Source organism: Balaenoptera physalus (assembly GCF_965194825.1).
Source record: "Balaenoptera physalus genome assembly, chromosome: 1".
Lineage (NCBI taxonomy): Eukaryota > Metazoa > Chordata > Mammalia > Artiodactyla > Balaenopteridae > Balaenoptera > Balaenoptera physalus.
In genome coordinates this window covers 47,492,968-47,507,333 of record NC_138882.1, presented here as the reverse complement: position 1 = coordinate 47,507,333, position 14,366 = coordinate 47,492,968, and the positions used below count along the sequence as shown (strand labels likewise).

Sequence of the window (14,366 nt, the reverse complement as noted above, 5' to 3'; positions counted from 1 at the left end):
TGACATCTACTTGGAGTCAAGATTGAAAGCCATGGAATGGGGATGATAAGGAGACACACATTACCAAGCATTAAATGGAGTCCTAATAATAGCAACACCTCTTTGTTTTATGGAGTTGATATATATTCTTTTATTTGCTCCTCTCAACCCTGCAAAGTCAGTGTTATTATCTTCACTCCACAGATAAAGGAACTAAAGCTCTGAGAGGGTTGATTCTCCCTTCTTACATGATAGAGCCTGGGTTCAAGTCCATTATTCTGGCTTCATGTTGCATGTTCTTTGCAACACAGTTTTTATTCATTTGCTCATTCTTTCATTCACTTGTCTGGTCATGCATTCAGCAAATATTTGTTTGTTACCAATTATATGTCAGGCACTGTGCTAGGTGATTGGAATAGAAGGCAATAAGATACTGCCCTTGGCCTCTGGGTCTAGAATATAGAGAAGAGGCAGAGACACTACGTATTAAAGAAATTCCTAAGGGCTGGTTCTAGAAATACTATCCCAGTGAACCAGCTGATTATTCAATCCTCATTCCCCCCAAGAATACTCTATTATTCTATTATTATACTCTATTATTAATAGAGTATTAATATTATCATTAATACTCTATTATTTCCCCATTATCTCTATTATTCTCTGTACTCATAGAGAATAGTAGTGATCTCTTGTTTCTGTTTTCAAACTCAGGGACATTGAGACCAGGAAAGACCAAATGGCTTGCACACTATCATGTGCATCAGCAACAAAGGCTGTAATGTCAGGGGTGCTTTGTCTACGGATATGCTTTGCTCATCACCACCAATATGTCCCTGGTATACTGGGCTGACTGATGTTTTGCAAACACAATCCTGTGTAAAAACAGTAGGAGAGCTTTCTATTTAAAGGAATCTTCTGATGAATCTTTATAATTATTATTGTCTTACCTTCTGGTCCTAACCATGTTTCTTAAAAGAAAAAATTCTGCTTTCTCTCTATGTCCTTGCTTTTTAATTACTTCTCCAACACTTTAAATTCTGAGTCAGCCTTTTCTGAAACCATTCTTATTATGGAAATTAGCTGAAAAAAACCCACTGGACTCTTTTTCAGTCCTTATCTTACTTGAACTTCCTTCCATATCTCATGCTCCTGTTTTCTTAAAATTCTGTGATATCACATTATCTTGTTGATGAATCCCAACTCAACATCTTTAGACTTGACAGAACTTAAGTTTCAGATTCATCTCTCCATCTATCCACTGGGCAACTCATTCATTCATTCAACAAATATTTACTGGGTGCCTACTAGGTGGCAGGGAATGGGCTATGTCTTGAGACTAACATGAACAAGGAATTTATTGTCTGGGGGTGAGGAGCAGGAAATAGATATTCACAAGCAACTCAGTGGGTCTAAAAATGAACTCATGATTTTTCTTTGCAAATGTCTCCTTTAATCTACATGCATTTAAAATTCCTGCAGTCATTCCAGACATTCAAGTCAGAACTTATAAGGTTTCCTCTGCCTCCCTTTTGTTCATCCACAAACTCTTGGCTAAGTCCTTTCAAGTCTATGTCATAAGTTTATCTCCATTCCCACTGCTCCTGCCCTAGCTCAGATCCTCACCATCTTTTGCCTAGTTTACCAGGTTATGTCCAAAACAGTCTCTTCACCTCTGACCTAAGACCAGCACCCACTGCCTCATGCTGCTCCATCCGTGTTTCTCTTACCATGAGAGTGACCTTTCTAAATCCCGGCATTTCAACCTTTCACCCTGACATTTCACTGCTAAAATCTCTTTAAAATCTCCCTTCCCTTCAGGAAAAGTCCAAACACCTTCTTATACATTAGAGGTCCTTCTAACTGGGCTCCTGCCTACCTTCCAGCCCTGCTTCCCATTGTGCCTCCCCAATCACCCCAACTGCCAACATACACACATCCTATGCTCTAGTGATGAATAACAGAGTTTCTCAGATACTGCATGAAAATTCAGTGCAAATATTCCCTCCTTTGGGTAGCCATTTCCAACATCCTCCCTTAGGCAGGGTGCTTTTGTTACTTTCTCCTTTGGACACCACTGCGCATTACACATAATAATTAGTGTAGCCCCTGATCATTGAGCATTTTTTACCAGTTCTGACATCATGCCAGACCCAGAGGCAATATGATACAGTGTTTAAGAATCTGAGCTTTGGAGATAGCAAGTTTGGTTCAAATCCCAATCTATCATTTATTTAGCAGAATGATCTACAGCAAGATATTAAACTCTCTACATCCCAATTTCTTCATCTTTAATATGAGCAATAATAAAACCCCTTTCACTGAGTTGTTGTAAGGATTAATGAGACAAAGTACAAAAAATGTTTAGTATGGTATCTGTTACACCATAAGCTATTATTAAGTTGAAGTCATAATTATTGTTTTTGCTAGTATACTTTTTACATATATCATGGGGAATTTGCCCCCAAACCCTAGATGTTTTATCTTCATTTCACAACTAAGGAGGTTAGATTACTTGCCCAAAGTCATATAATTAGAAAGCAACAAAGTTAGATTTTAAATCCATAGACAAAACACCATTATAGCCCTTAGGACACTGTGTGAAATGTATTTACTGTGTACCCAGCTCTCCACGTGGAAGGGAAGCTCCCTGAAGGCAAAGACTTTGTCATATTCATATTTCACATAGGGAAAGTTTGAGAATGAATGAACAAATGAACAACTATGTTTCAGCCAAGGCTGACTGATGGCTGTGAGATTCCAGTCCTGGGAGAGGGAAAAAGTGGCTGGTACGCTCACGGTGGCAACGGAACATGAGCCACCACCAGGCCCCTGGGTCACTCACTCATTGCTTCTATCTGCACATGGATGAGGTTGTCAATGTCCTCCTGTAGGGTCTGATGGGGCTTCAGGGGGATGGGCAGGTAGCCGTAGTGCTCTCTGTTGCAGAGGTGCATCTGGATGCCTGAGGACACAAGAGAGGGACAAAACTGGCCAATCAGAAAATACACTTCTTAGTTCTACAATGACAACTAAGAAAAAAGAGACTAGGCTGTGGCCAAAGCTGAGTTTGGCACTGAAATTGAACAAGTAGTTGTTCCGGGCAGGGTGTGTAGACCTCAAAAATGCTCCTTTATTAAGAAAGTGTAACCAGAATTTGGGGCAAATAAAAACCCTGGGCCATTCTTCGGCTCAGAGGAAATTGATTTTTTTCTCTCTGAAGAGAAAGCATCCTTGTGGCCTGAAATGAACACTAAAGGCATGATGGGATCAAAAAGGAGGCAAGGAATTCCCGCTCCAGAGAACAGAATGGAACACTGTAATCCACCTACAGGAAATAAAGAGAAAATGAGGAATAAAAGCCACATTTGATGTGAAAGCAAACAGGAAAATCCTGTAAGGCTGACAGATTATTAAAGCTAACTCTAGGCATATGTAGAACAAAAAATAAAAAACAAAAGAAACTTAAAATTTTCCATGATTCTCCACGGTTTGATTTCTTCTCTTAGCACGCATGGATTTGGAGTCAACCAACAGACATGAAACTTCTATAAAAGAGTCAGAAAGGGACAAAAGAAAGTCTGCATTTCAAGTCCTGTTAAGAACCTTCAGTATGACAATACCAGAGACATAGCACAGCCCTCTTGTTTTCAAAACCCGTCTTCACAGCCCCAGCTGGCCCACTCCAAGAGTTATAGATAGCATCTGTGTTCAACCAGGTAGCTATGAATATTGGAATCAAGAGGGTCTCAGATAGATCCAGCAACTGACAGTCTTGACTAATGAAAAGACTGCTTAGGTAAAAGGTGAGTCTGCCAAGATCTGGTCCATGTGTCCAAGCTTCTGATCTGTTAATTTCTATAATCACCTATGCTTTCCAGACAGAGAATTACCTGCATAGCGACTTCTCTATTTTGTGCAGATGAAATTTCCTCCTGTCAGCTGCATCACCTGCCAAATCAGGTGGAGCTGTCTTGTGGCATTAACAGAGAAGAACGAACAAAGAAAAGAGCTCTTATCCTCCCCTTTACTGAACCCGGCTCCCATCAGGGCTGGTCCAGCAAGCACTGTCACTTCTCTTGCCTTCACCAAGAGGACTCACTAGCTCTACTGTTTGCCAACATGAATGCTTCTGAGAAACTTCAAATCCAAACGGACCCTCCTGCAAAGTCGTGATGAATTCAGGAAACAGAAGGGAAATGATTTAATGTTAAGGTTGCCTCTCTACCCTAATTAGGTAAATAATTTTACCATTCGACTTTCCAAAGCTTCAGTAAAAAGGGGAGATGAGACCTAGCCAAGCTATCCATCAAGTGTGAGGGGAGAAGAAAGGCATTTTCAGACGTGCCAGGTCATAAATATTTACTTGCCATCACACTTCCTCAGACAGTGACTGGAGGATGTGGAAGAAGAAGGAGAAGAAAGAGGAGGAGGGGGAGAAAAGGAGGAGGGGGAGGATTACAAAAAAAACCAAAAAATGAAAAACAAGGAAGACACAGGACATAGTGAACAGGAGAGTCATTACAGAAGAGGAGAGGAGGGAGCTGCAGCTCCGCAGCTGTGGCACCTCTCACGTTAGAGAACAACAGGAGGCTCCAGGACAGACATCTTTACACAAACACACAAAGAACATCTGCTAAATCTGACCATTCTAAGAGGAGTTTTAGACAGTCAGGGATTAGTTTTGGATGGCGTTAGTAATAATAAAACTAAGCAAATAAAAAAGGCAATTGTTAAGTCAGATATGAAAGGAAAACTAGCCATAGTCCATAAATGGAATTAGGTTCACATGATTATAAGAGCAAAAACACTGACCATGGCTCTTTCTTAAAGTACCACGTAACTACATCAAGAGGACAGGGTGATGGGAAGAATGCGTCTGCGTGAACGTGGCAGAGGGAGGGGGGAGAACTAACTCCTCCTCTTCACTAGGGAGTCAATAGATATTTGCCTAAAGCAACGCCAGAAAATCAAGAAGCAGCATTATAAGCATGCTACTTAGAAACATGGATGTGACTATTACACTTGTACCATCATCTGGAAGAGTTAAAAGTGCTTGTCTTCTAAAAGAAGGAAATGGTACAGGGAGGTGACACCCAGGGGACTTCTAATTTTATAATAAACTGTGGGGGACTATTCGAATTGATTCAACTATCTGCCTGGATAATTGGATAAAAATATAAAAAGTTTAAAAGAAAATGTGTTGATAATTAGATAAAATCTATGAAGGAACTTGGCACTCAGTGAAAGCTACTTCTGGGGCAAACAATTTTCTCTTTGAAAAAGAATGGTGAAGGATACTATACCTTGAAGGCCTGTACTTCTTTTATGAAGATAGCAAACATTTTCTTGCACTCACTGAGTACCTTAACATTGCAAGATTGATCTACCTACCTTTATCCTTGGTGATGGAAGCTCAGAGTTTGAGAAGCTGTGATTTGCCCAAGGTCACACCTCTGTCCCTAAAGAGCCATTAGTGCCAAACCTCTGCCCCTAAAGAGCCAACGCCAAGTATCTCTCTAACTACCCAGGATTTGGAAATCGAGTCTCAAAACCAGTAAACACTCTGCATTGCCATCCCCGCACATGGGAGGCACTTTCGAGCACTCCCCGTGATGTGCAGGAGGAAGCTCTGCCTGCCTGTCACCCACATCTCTTGCCTCTTTTGACTCATGGCAGACATTTGGAGGATGACTGGCTGGTGCCAGAGGGTTACTGTGGCCGTGATACACAGCCCAGATCACTGGCCACAGCGGGAGGTGAACTCCCAACCCTGGCTTCATTAGAACCACAGAGACTTGCCCATCACCCCTGTGCTCTCTTCTTGGGCTCGATGGGCAGCCACGCCCCAGCACTCCAGCACCCTTGGATTGCCCCTGTCACTCCTCACCCACATGTGGCAATGCCTGGAGTTGGAGGTGAAAGATTAAGGGTTGAGGTTTGTGGTTAGATGGTCCTGCCTGGGACATGTGGACCCTCTATTTCCTTCTGGACATTTAAAAGAGGATGCTCCATGGGACTTCCCTGGTGGTGCCGTGGTTAAAAATCTGCCTGCCAATGCGGGGGACACGGGTTCGAGTCCTGGTCTGGGAAGATCCCACATGCCACAGAGCAACTAAGCCCGTGCGCCACAACTACTGAGCCTGCATGCCACAACTACTGAAGCCTGCGTGCCTAGAGCCCGTGCTCCGCAACAAGAGAAGCCAGCACAGTGAGAAGCCTGCGCACCACGATGAAGAGTAGCCCCCGCTCGCCACAACTAGAGAAAGCCCGCGTGCAGCAACAAAGACCCAGCACACCAAAAAAAAAAAAAAAAAAAGATACCCCAATGGATGACCCATAGCTAGGGAGCTTCATAAGAGTGAGAACAAAAGAATATAAATCATCTTTCATCAAGACTCTTTCAAGAGAGAAGGGAAGTGCTTTGCTTTGAACCTAAGAGGGAAAGAGCTTAGAAACACTCCATGGGCTGCACAGGACTCCAGGTTCATTCAAGTCTCTTCTAAAAATACTTCAAGCTGAGTAAAAGTGCTATCTTAGAGCCACATGACTGTCAGGAAAGCTCTTTCATTCCCCCAAATGACAGTCATTCTTTCCTATCTTGACTCCTGCCCTGTTCACAGTTTGTACCACTGATCTGACCCCTCAGCTTTCACTGCTTCATAACTATTATTTATGTTTCCACATGTAAAGATCTTATCTCCCCAACTGTCACAGAGCCTAACACAATGCTGGGCACAGCAGGAAAGCCTACAGGACTGACCCTCTCTTCTTGCTTTTCTGCCTCTCTCCTCCCAGCGGAATCACCGAACAGCTCTGGGCCTCTGCACCTGCTTTCAATGTCCTGGGTAGGCCTATGGGAATCTGATCAATAAAGAATGAAGTCCAAGTGAACAGGCCAAGCAAGGGGCATAGCTGAAAAATTCCTATCTAGCTCATGTGATTCTTCCAGCCCCAAATCCAATTCTTGGTTTTAAAAACTATATCATAATAATTTAGTGACTGGGTCACAATAATGCCTTGTGCAATGTCTATCAAGGAGGCCTTTGTTAGGCAAAGATCATTATTGTAATTGTTAATAGCTCAATTTCTTGGAGCATCTTTACTTCAAGCTCTTAAGCAAAGGGATATGCACAAGTTGAAGGACTGGGAAGGCCCTGAGTCTGCTTCCCAACCTGGAGAAATCAGAGCCAATCACAGACCAAGCAGAAAGAAGCAGTTACCATTAACGCTGACACCAGGACCTTCATGAAAACTTCCAATCCACATGAGTAGGAGAACCTTGCTTTTGCCCTGACACAGACCTAAAACATGTCTACCCCTGGCCAAAGGGTCTAAATGGTTCTAGCTGCCAAGGGAAAAAATAATCAGCTTTCCATATTTCCACCAAATATTCTCATTCCTACCAAATCTACAACTGATAAGTAGGACACCTAAGGCTTCTAGGATGGCCTGATGTGTGAGTTGTATCTTGAATTTTATTAATATTCGCAGCTGCCAGCAACCTGCCTCAACTGCCTGGGGTCTGTGTATGATCTCATCCACCCTGACTATACAGCCACATGAATTTATACACCATCTGCCTGGTTTCTAAACTCACTTTTGCTAGTGGTTAAGTGGCACATTTCTGGCTCACTGATAATGGGACCTGGCCTCTGTCAGGAAGGTCTGAATGATCCTGAGAAGAAAGCCTTGCTTTAGGAATGATGTGTATCTTCATGTTGAACCACTTTAGTGAATTATATCCTCCCTGACTGCATGTGCAAGTGACCCTGACTGCACGTGCAAGTGACACAAGAGTAATGACCTACTTTCCTACTGACTTGTCATCCTCTAGAAGTCTACAATGGTTCATGAAAGAGTTAAGTCTGGTTTTGCCTTTCCTTCCAGGGGGACTGTGGCAGAGACTGCTGGTTACCTCCCAAAATCTGTTTTCTCCTTCCTGAGAGAGAATTGGGGCTCTAGACTGCATAGAATAAAGACAACATTTTGAGCCCCCCAACATTCTGAGCTAGGTGTTGTCCTATGTCCTAAGTCTGGCTAATGGGCTATGCATGGCAGTGATGTGTTCAACTCCTGGATGGTACCCTTAAAGGGCTGGAGAGTGCCCTCCCCTCTATGGTTTTCACTCAACAGCTGAAATGCATCTATACTGATGAGACATGTTGGATCCTATGATTAAGGACAATATCTCATGGAAGGTGGAGAAGAAATAGAGAAGGAGCCTGGGTCTCTGAAAACTTTGTGGAACAGAGCCACTGTACTAGCTCTGATATTTTTTTGAGAAGAAATAAACTTCCATTTTTTAAGCCTGGGTCTTCCCCAGTGTACTTCTGGCTCTCTGTCACAGTTTTCTAATTAAGCAAAGGACTCCTATATTGAACAAAGCAATGCAATAGCACAATAAAGAATGAATCACAGGCCCATGGCAACCACCACCACTTTTTTTTTTTTAAAAGAGAGTGGATTCTTGGGTAGGGACCAGTCCTGGCTCTTGGTCATTGGTGCTCACAGGGACAGCAACACAGAGGGTGCTGGTATGGTTACTGCAGACAATTAATTGCCTCTAACACTACTTGAATAGGAAGCCTATTTCCTTATTAAGAGTGTTTTTTAAATAAAATGCACAAAACAAAGGAGCTGGTTATTTGCAGTGTTTCCATGGTGGCAGTACAACCGCATACAAACAGTACCTGCTTGCCTGCTGGAGAAGGCAAAGACGATGATGTCATCAAAGGTCCAGGTGTAGTCCTGGTGCGGGGGGTAGAACGTCAGCTTGTCAGAGGCTTCCTTCCTGAGGTCAATTAGGAATGTGGAGTGGACCATGGGGACCGGAAAGCAGCCCAACCTCTTCCATTCTCTAATCTGAAGATAGTCTGGGGTCCGTTTATAGAAGCCCTGTAAGGAACAAACGGGTGGGTCATGTTCACTGATCTGAGGGCTTCCTCTTTCCCAATCTTCTGTTAGGCTGACTCCTAAGTCATCACCGGTTAAGTACAAGTCCCCAAGCAAAGTCACCTTCTCTCTTCTTATCTTGGCCTAAGAATTTCCAACTGAGCTCAGGAAATGCTATTTACATATAAAATAATACTAGAAGTGTCCTGTTACCAGAAATAATTTTGGTTTCAGCATATCTCTTGATTTAATAGTTTCATAAAAGTATACTTTGTGTTGACTAATGATTGAATATGACATGAGTTATCAGAGGTGGTAGAGCAGAGCAGTTAAGAACACATGTTCTGGGATCTGGCTGTCTGAGGTTAAATCACACCTCAGCTACTTACTGTCTGTAGGTATTGGTCAGGTTATTCAACCTTGCTGTGCCTATTTCCTCATCTGTAAAATAGGAATGATGGCGCTATCTACTCCATGGGGTTGTCTGTAACAATTAAGGAAGGTAAAACCTGAAAAGTACTTAGAGCAGTACCTAGCACCAAGAAAGCATCAGTAAATATTGGCTATTATTAGAATTACTACATTACATTGGCTGATATTTTTAACGAAACATGCAGTACTTAAACATATAAATGGGGTCTTTTTTCAATGCAATTCCTTATTCACTATTCTGGCGGAGCTGCCACTGTGCCACACTTTTGGGGGGAATTCCCCTTTTGAAAGTTCCCTCTGGGCAAGCACACAGGACAACCGACGCCCTTACTTTGTGGTTTCTGAACACACTGGTTTGGAGCAACCCAGCTTGTTTTCCCTCCAAACTCAACTGTTCATTCAACAAACATCTACTGAGTGCCTACTGTAATCCAGGCTGTGTTAGATGCTGGGGGCTTAGCAGTAAATTGACAACCCCAGTGTTAGCCCTCATGGGGTGCAGAAACCACTGGAGCTTTATACTCCAGTGGCACCAATTATAACTCGACTATTGCCAAAGCTCAAACCCATTCCAGAGAAGATGAAGATCTGTCTTGACAAAACATACTTAAAAGCATGTGAAGCTTGGAAAGGCATTTCCAAAAACGTTTTAGGCAACGGCAGGCTCATGGAATGAGTGTAAAGTTTCACAGGGCCAGCACTCTGAAGGGCACAATACTAAGTAGTTGCAAAAGTTCTCTCATATTCGTTAATCAGTCACATTCCCTTAGGGTCACACTTTCTGCAGTGGTGTCAGTACCCACACATTAGGCACTGCAGCCTCGTCTCTGACATTTCTTTCAGTGTCTCAACTAGTGTTCTAGCTGAGCTAATGCTCACACTGACCACGTGGTAAGGAAGAAGGATCACAAATTAAGACTTAGAAGATGTGCGTCTTAGAGTCATCTTAACCATCTAGCTGATTGATCTTAGGCCCATGCTTAACCTCTTTGAGCCTAAGTTTCTTCTCCTGAAAAAATGGGGTAAAAGCTGATTTGTCTATCTCACAGGGTTGTAGAAGGGATCACATGGGATACGGTCTGTGAAGATACTTTGGAAACTGTAATGCATTATATGAAGTATTATTATTCTTACAATTTTTTATAAGCCTTAAACTTAAGGATCACTTAACATCCTTCAACTTATCAATATTCTTCCAAGGGACAAAGGGAAAACTAGTTCTTTAGAGGACTGCCTAAGAACACATGTCAAATACAAAGTTCTAGACTACTTAGGACAATATTCTCAGAATGAGAAGCTTGGAAAATTCATGATGAAAATGAATCACTGAATATCCTGGGGGCAGGGAGGAAGGAAGCAGAGAAGGAAAGAAAGAGAGAAAAAGACTTAATATGCTTCCTGCAGACAGGCAGAGGCAATAGATGTGTCATTTTTTCCACATAAACTGAATGTTGTTGGTAATGATTCTGGTTCATTGACCAGATAAAACTGAGGTCATTTTATTTTGGATGTGTTTAAAGGCTCTGGAAACCAAGGCCTGCCTCAAGCTTATGAAGTCATCGGCTGTTTCTGTTCCTGCCCTAGCAGAAGCCTCACTGGGGATGATAGAGAGCCAGAAACAGAAATAAATTAGAATTGCCTCTAAATTGCTTAGATTTTACTTTTACTGTGCAAAGTAAGTGAGCTTTTAATATTAAAGCAAATAAGACAACAGAAACTGGGAGGCTGCAGTTACTAGGATAATCCACTCTTGATGCTGGTGTCAATGTACAACTCATTAAAAACACCCCAGAGTGATTCTGCCATGTGAAGCACTGCAGATTATTAACTGAAAGTGTATGCATTTAAATTTAATATAACAGCTTCTCCCCAAGGAACTGATTGGCTTTTATAAATATGAACTTAATCTGTCCCTAAAAGAGATGTGGATAACATGCATTCAAAATCTCTTGGAGCTATGGGAGATAACTGTGACGAAAGAGTACCGCCTCATCCAGTAGTGTGCTAGAGCCAGGAAGTTTGCAAGTCAGTTGACACGTTGGTAGCTTAAAATCTGTAAAAACAAAAATCACGTTTATCCCCACCATTGTAAATAAACCACAGACAGCAAGCTTTGCATATTTTTAATAATTATATCATCAAGTGACTGTACTACAATTTACTTAACCTTTCCCTCAGCTTAAACAACATTTGCATGGTGGAAGTCCTTACACCATGAAAACTGGTAAATGCTACCAATCAAGGGTTTTCCCCCACAGAGAGCCAGTCATTATATATTTATCAGCACACCACTGGCCTCATTCTTCAGAAAGAGGGTCTGAAAATTTAGCTCTCTGAGCATGAGAACACACTTAACATATAATTTTTCCCTTAGAGAATCTTTATCCTACATTGATATGTACTACATTGATCAGTTTATCTCTCTAATTTATTAACTAAAGAATAAAAAATATAATCATCCATAAACATTCACTGCAACAGATCTCTAGACTTCAAAGATTTTACAATGGAAAAGAGAGATGATGGAAATTTAAAATTTTGTTTTTAACTCAAATTTTGTAAAAACATCTACCATGGCAGTTCTAATTATTAGATCTCTTTGGAAATATTTTGGCAATATATCAAAGGTCATTAAAATATTTAATACTCTTTGACTCACTAATTCCAGCTCTCAGAAGCTGTCCCAAGGAAATAATATTAAATATGGAAATTTTTATATTAATTATGATGGTCATTATAATAGTTAAAAGTTGCAAATAACTTAAATGTTTTTAAACTAAGAGAAAGGTTAAGTAAATTGCATTATAGCCACTTGATGATAATAGTTAAAAACATGCAAGCTGTTATCTATGATGTTAGAGTGGTAGGGATTAAAATGATTCTTTAAAAAACGTTTTTCTCTTTCCAGTTTTTTATAGTGTTCTTATGTTAGTTTTTTTGGGGTTTTTTTAAATTAATTTATTTATTTATTTATTTATTTTTAGCTGTGTTGGGTCTTCGTTTCTGTGCGAGGGCTTTCTCTAGTTGCGGCAAGCGGGGGCCACTCTTCATCACGGTGCGCGGGCCTCTCACTATCGCGGCCTCTCTTGTTGCGGAGCACAGGCTCCAGACGCGCAGGTTCAGTAGCTGTGGCTCACGGGCCCAGCTGCTCCACGGCATGTGGGATCTTCCCGGACCAGGGCTCGAACCCGTGTCCCCTGCATTGGCAGGCAGATTCTCAACCACTGTGCCACCAGGGAAGCCCCCTCTTATGTTAGTTTTGATGAGCAAAAAAAAATATTTATTTTTCGAAAATCTCTGAATCAGGGAGAAATAAAAAGTATAAATTTCAGCAAGCTATAGTGGTTAATTTAAAGCTTCTAATGCTAAGCTCATTAGAATAATTTCTTCATAATTCATCAATACAGAAGAGCTCACGGGGTTGTGGCATTGGACCTGGATTTACCTCCTTTCCTAAAAATGCTTGCTCCAATAACACAATGACAGGCATGTTTCAAGGGAGAAAATCAGAAAAAGATTGATGGGGCTACTGTTGACAGGTGTGCCTTGTTAAAACTCATAACCTTAATTCATTAACCAAAAGACTTGCCTGAGGTGTGATTCCGCACCAGAAATTAGAGTACAGGCCCCGAGACTCCAGCATGGGGGCCACAACGGTTTTGTTTTCTGCAATCAGTAGATTGAGGGTCTGTGGATTAGTCAGGAAGTTGTCAACATCTATGAACTAGGAAGAGAAAAGGATAACATCGCATGAAAAGGTACTTTTCAGTAACGGGTACAAGAGTAACCCAACACTTGCCAAAGGATCATGGAAACTTGCTCATGACATATGGAACCAGCTACATGTTATCTGTGTTTTCCTTGTGGAAACCCCTTGCAGCTGGATGGCTTTCATTCAGGCAAAATACATTTAGTCTAACTTCCACATGTTTAGCTCTGCATAAGGCACCGAGCAATGAACTGGTATTATCACTGGGCACATACTCAACGAGGACCCAACCTACACCTTGGTTAGTGGTTTAAGTATAAGCTATTAATGGCTCTCAAGCCCTTAAATAAGGACTTATTCACACTTACTGAGTGCCCACTCTAGGTACAAATGAACACACCTATTCAGGTTGTCTATAGTAAAGCCAAAATGGCCCCAAACCGATCCATAAATGCTATCTTAATGTTACAATTAGAATTTTTGTTTAAAGTACATTATATCAACCCATGCTAACCAATGAAGCTATTTCCCATTCTTACCAGAAATCCATGGTAACACTGATTCATTTACAGGGACAGTATAACAACAGTTTCTATCATACAAAATAATCACACTGAACTGTACACTTAAAAAAATTAAAATGGTAGATTTTATGTTATGTATATCTCCCCCCTGCAACACACAAAGTAAATAATCAGAAGCTTTCACTCTTTGATAGTCAATGTCTTTACCAAAAATTTTGTGGTTCAGCACTTGTACACTTCAATGACATTTAAACAGCTATACAACGTTAAATATCAGCACAATTTGAAACTTCTATGAAATTATTTGTATTGACAGTATGTGTGTGACAAACTATTGGGCTGATTTTTGTGGTGGTTGAGAGGCTGAGGATGGACATAGGTCAAAAGTATTCCCTTTAGGAATCAGAGTCTAGTGACAGAGAACAGACGTCCATAAGTTTAATGAAACAACACTGGCTTTGCTTTACTGGCTTTATTTGTAGTGTTGTACTGGAAAACGTTTGCCAAAAGAATTAAATGGATTTTGGGGGCCACAGAGGAAGAACTTTGTTCCCATAAATTTGGGGGGAGAAAAACCTCTGTCAATTTTCCAAAGGGAATAGGGACTGCAGCTCCTTGCTGATTAGGGAGCTGACCTTTCCAACTGAGACAGGTTCCTGGAGGATAAGGATAACATTGATTCTTAATTGTCAAGTCCAGCATTTTTCTGGACCACTCTTGAAGTTCTGAGGGAAGTAATGGAACCTATGCATGGAGAGAAATTCTCCAGGAGAGTCCAGCATGATTAGAAGCAACCAGGAAGCCAAGCAAGAGATACCACTCCCCAGACA

At 41.3% G+C, this 14,366-nt stretch overlaps 1 protein-coding gene across 3 annotated transcripts in view; it reads right to left on the bottom strand.

The window, feature by feature from the left end:
- The window catches only part of COLGALT2 (collagen beta(1-O)galactosyltransferase 2), a 141,143-nt gene that overhangs the window by 43,494 nt on the left and 83,283 nt on the right, over positions 1–14,366 (bottom strand). For all 3 annotated transcript variants that reach the window (XM_082473169.1, XM_082473168.1, XM_082473170.1), the window contains exons 4-6: positions 12,893–13,027; positions 8,670–8,874; positions 2,822–2,941 (exon numbers count right to left, since the gene is read on the bottom strand). In XM_082473169.1, coding sequence (XP_082329295.1) covers positions 2,822–2,941; positions 8,670–8,874; positions 12,893–13,027 — 460 coding nt within the window. The remainder of the gene's footprint in view (positions 1–2,821; positions 2,942–8,669; positions 8,875–12,892; positions 13,028–14,366) is intronic.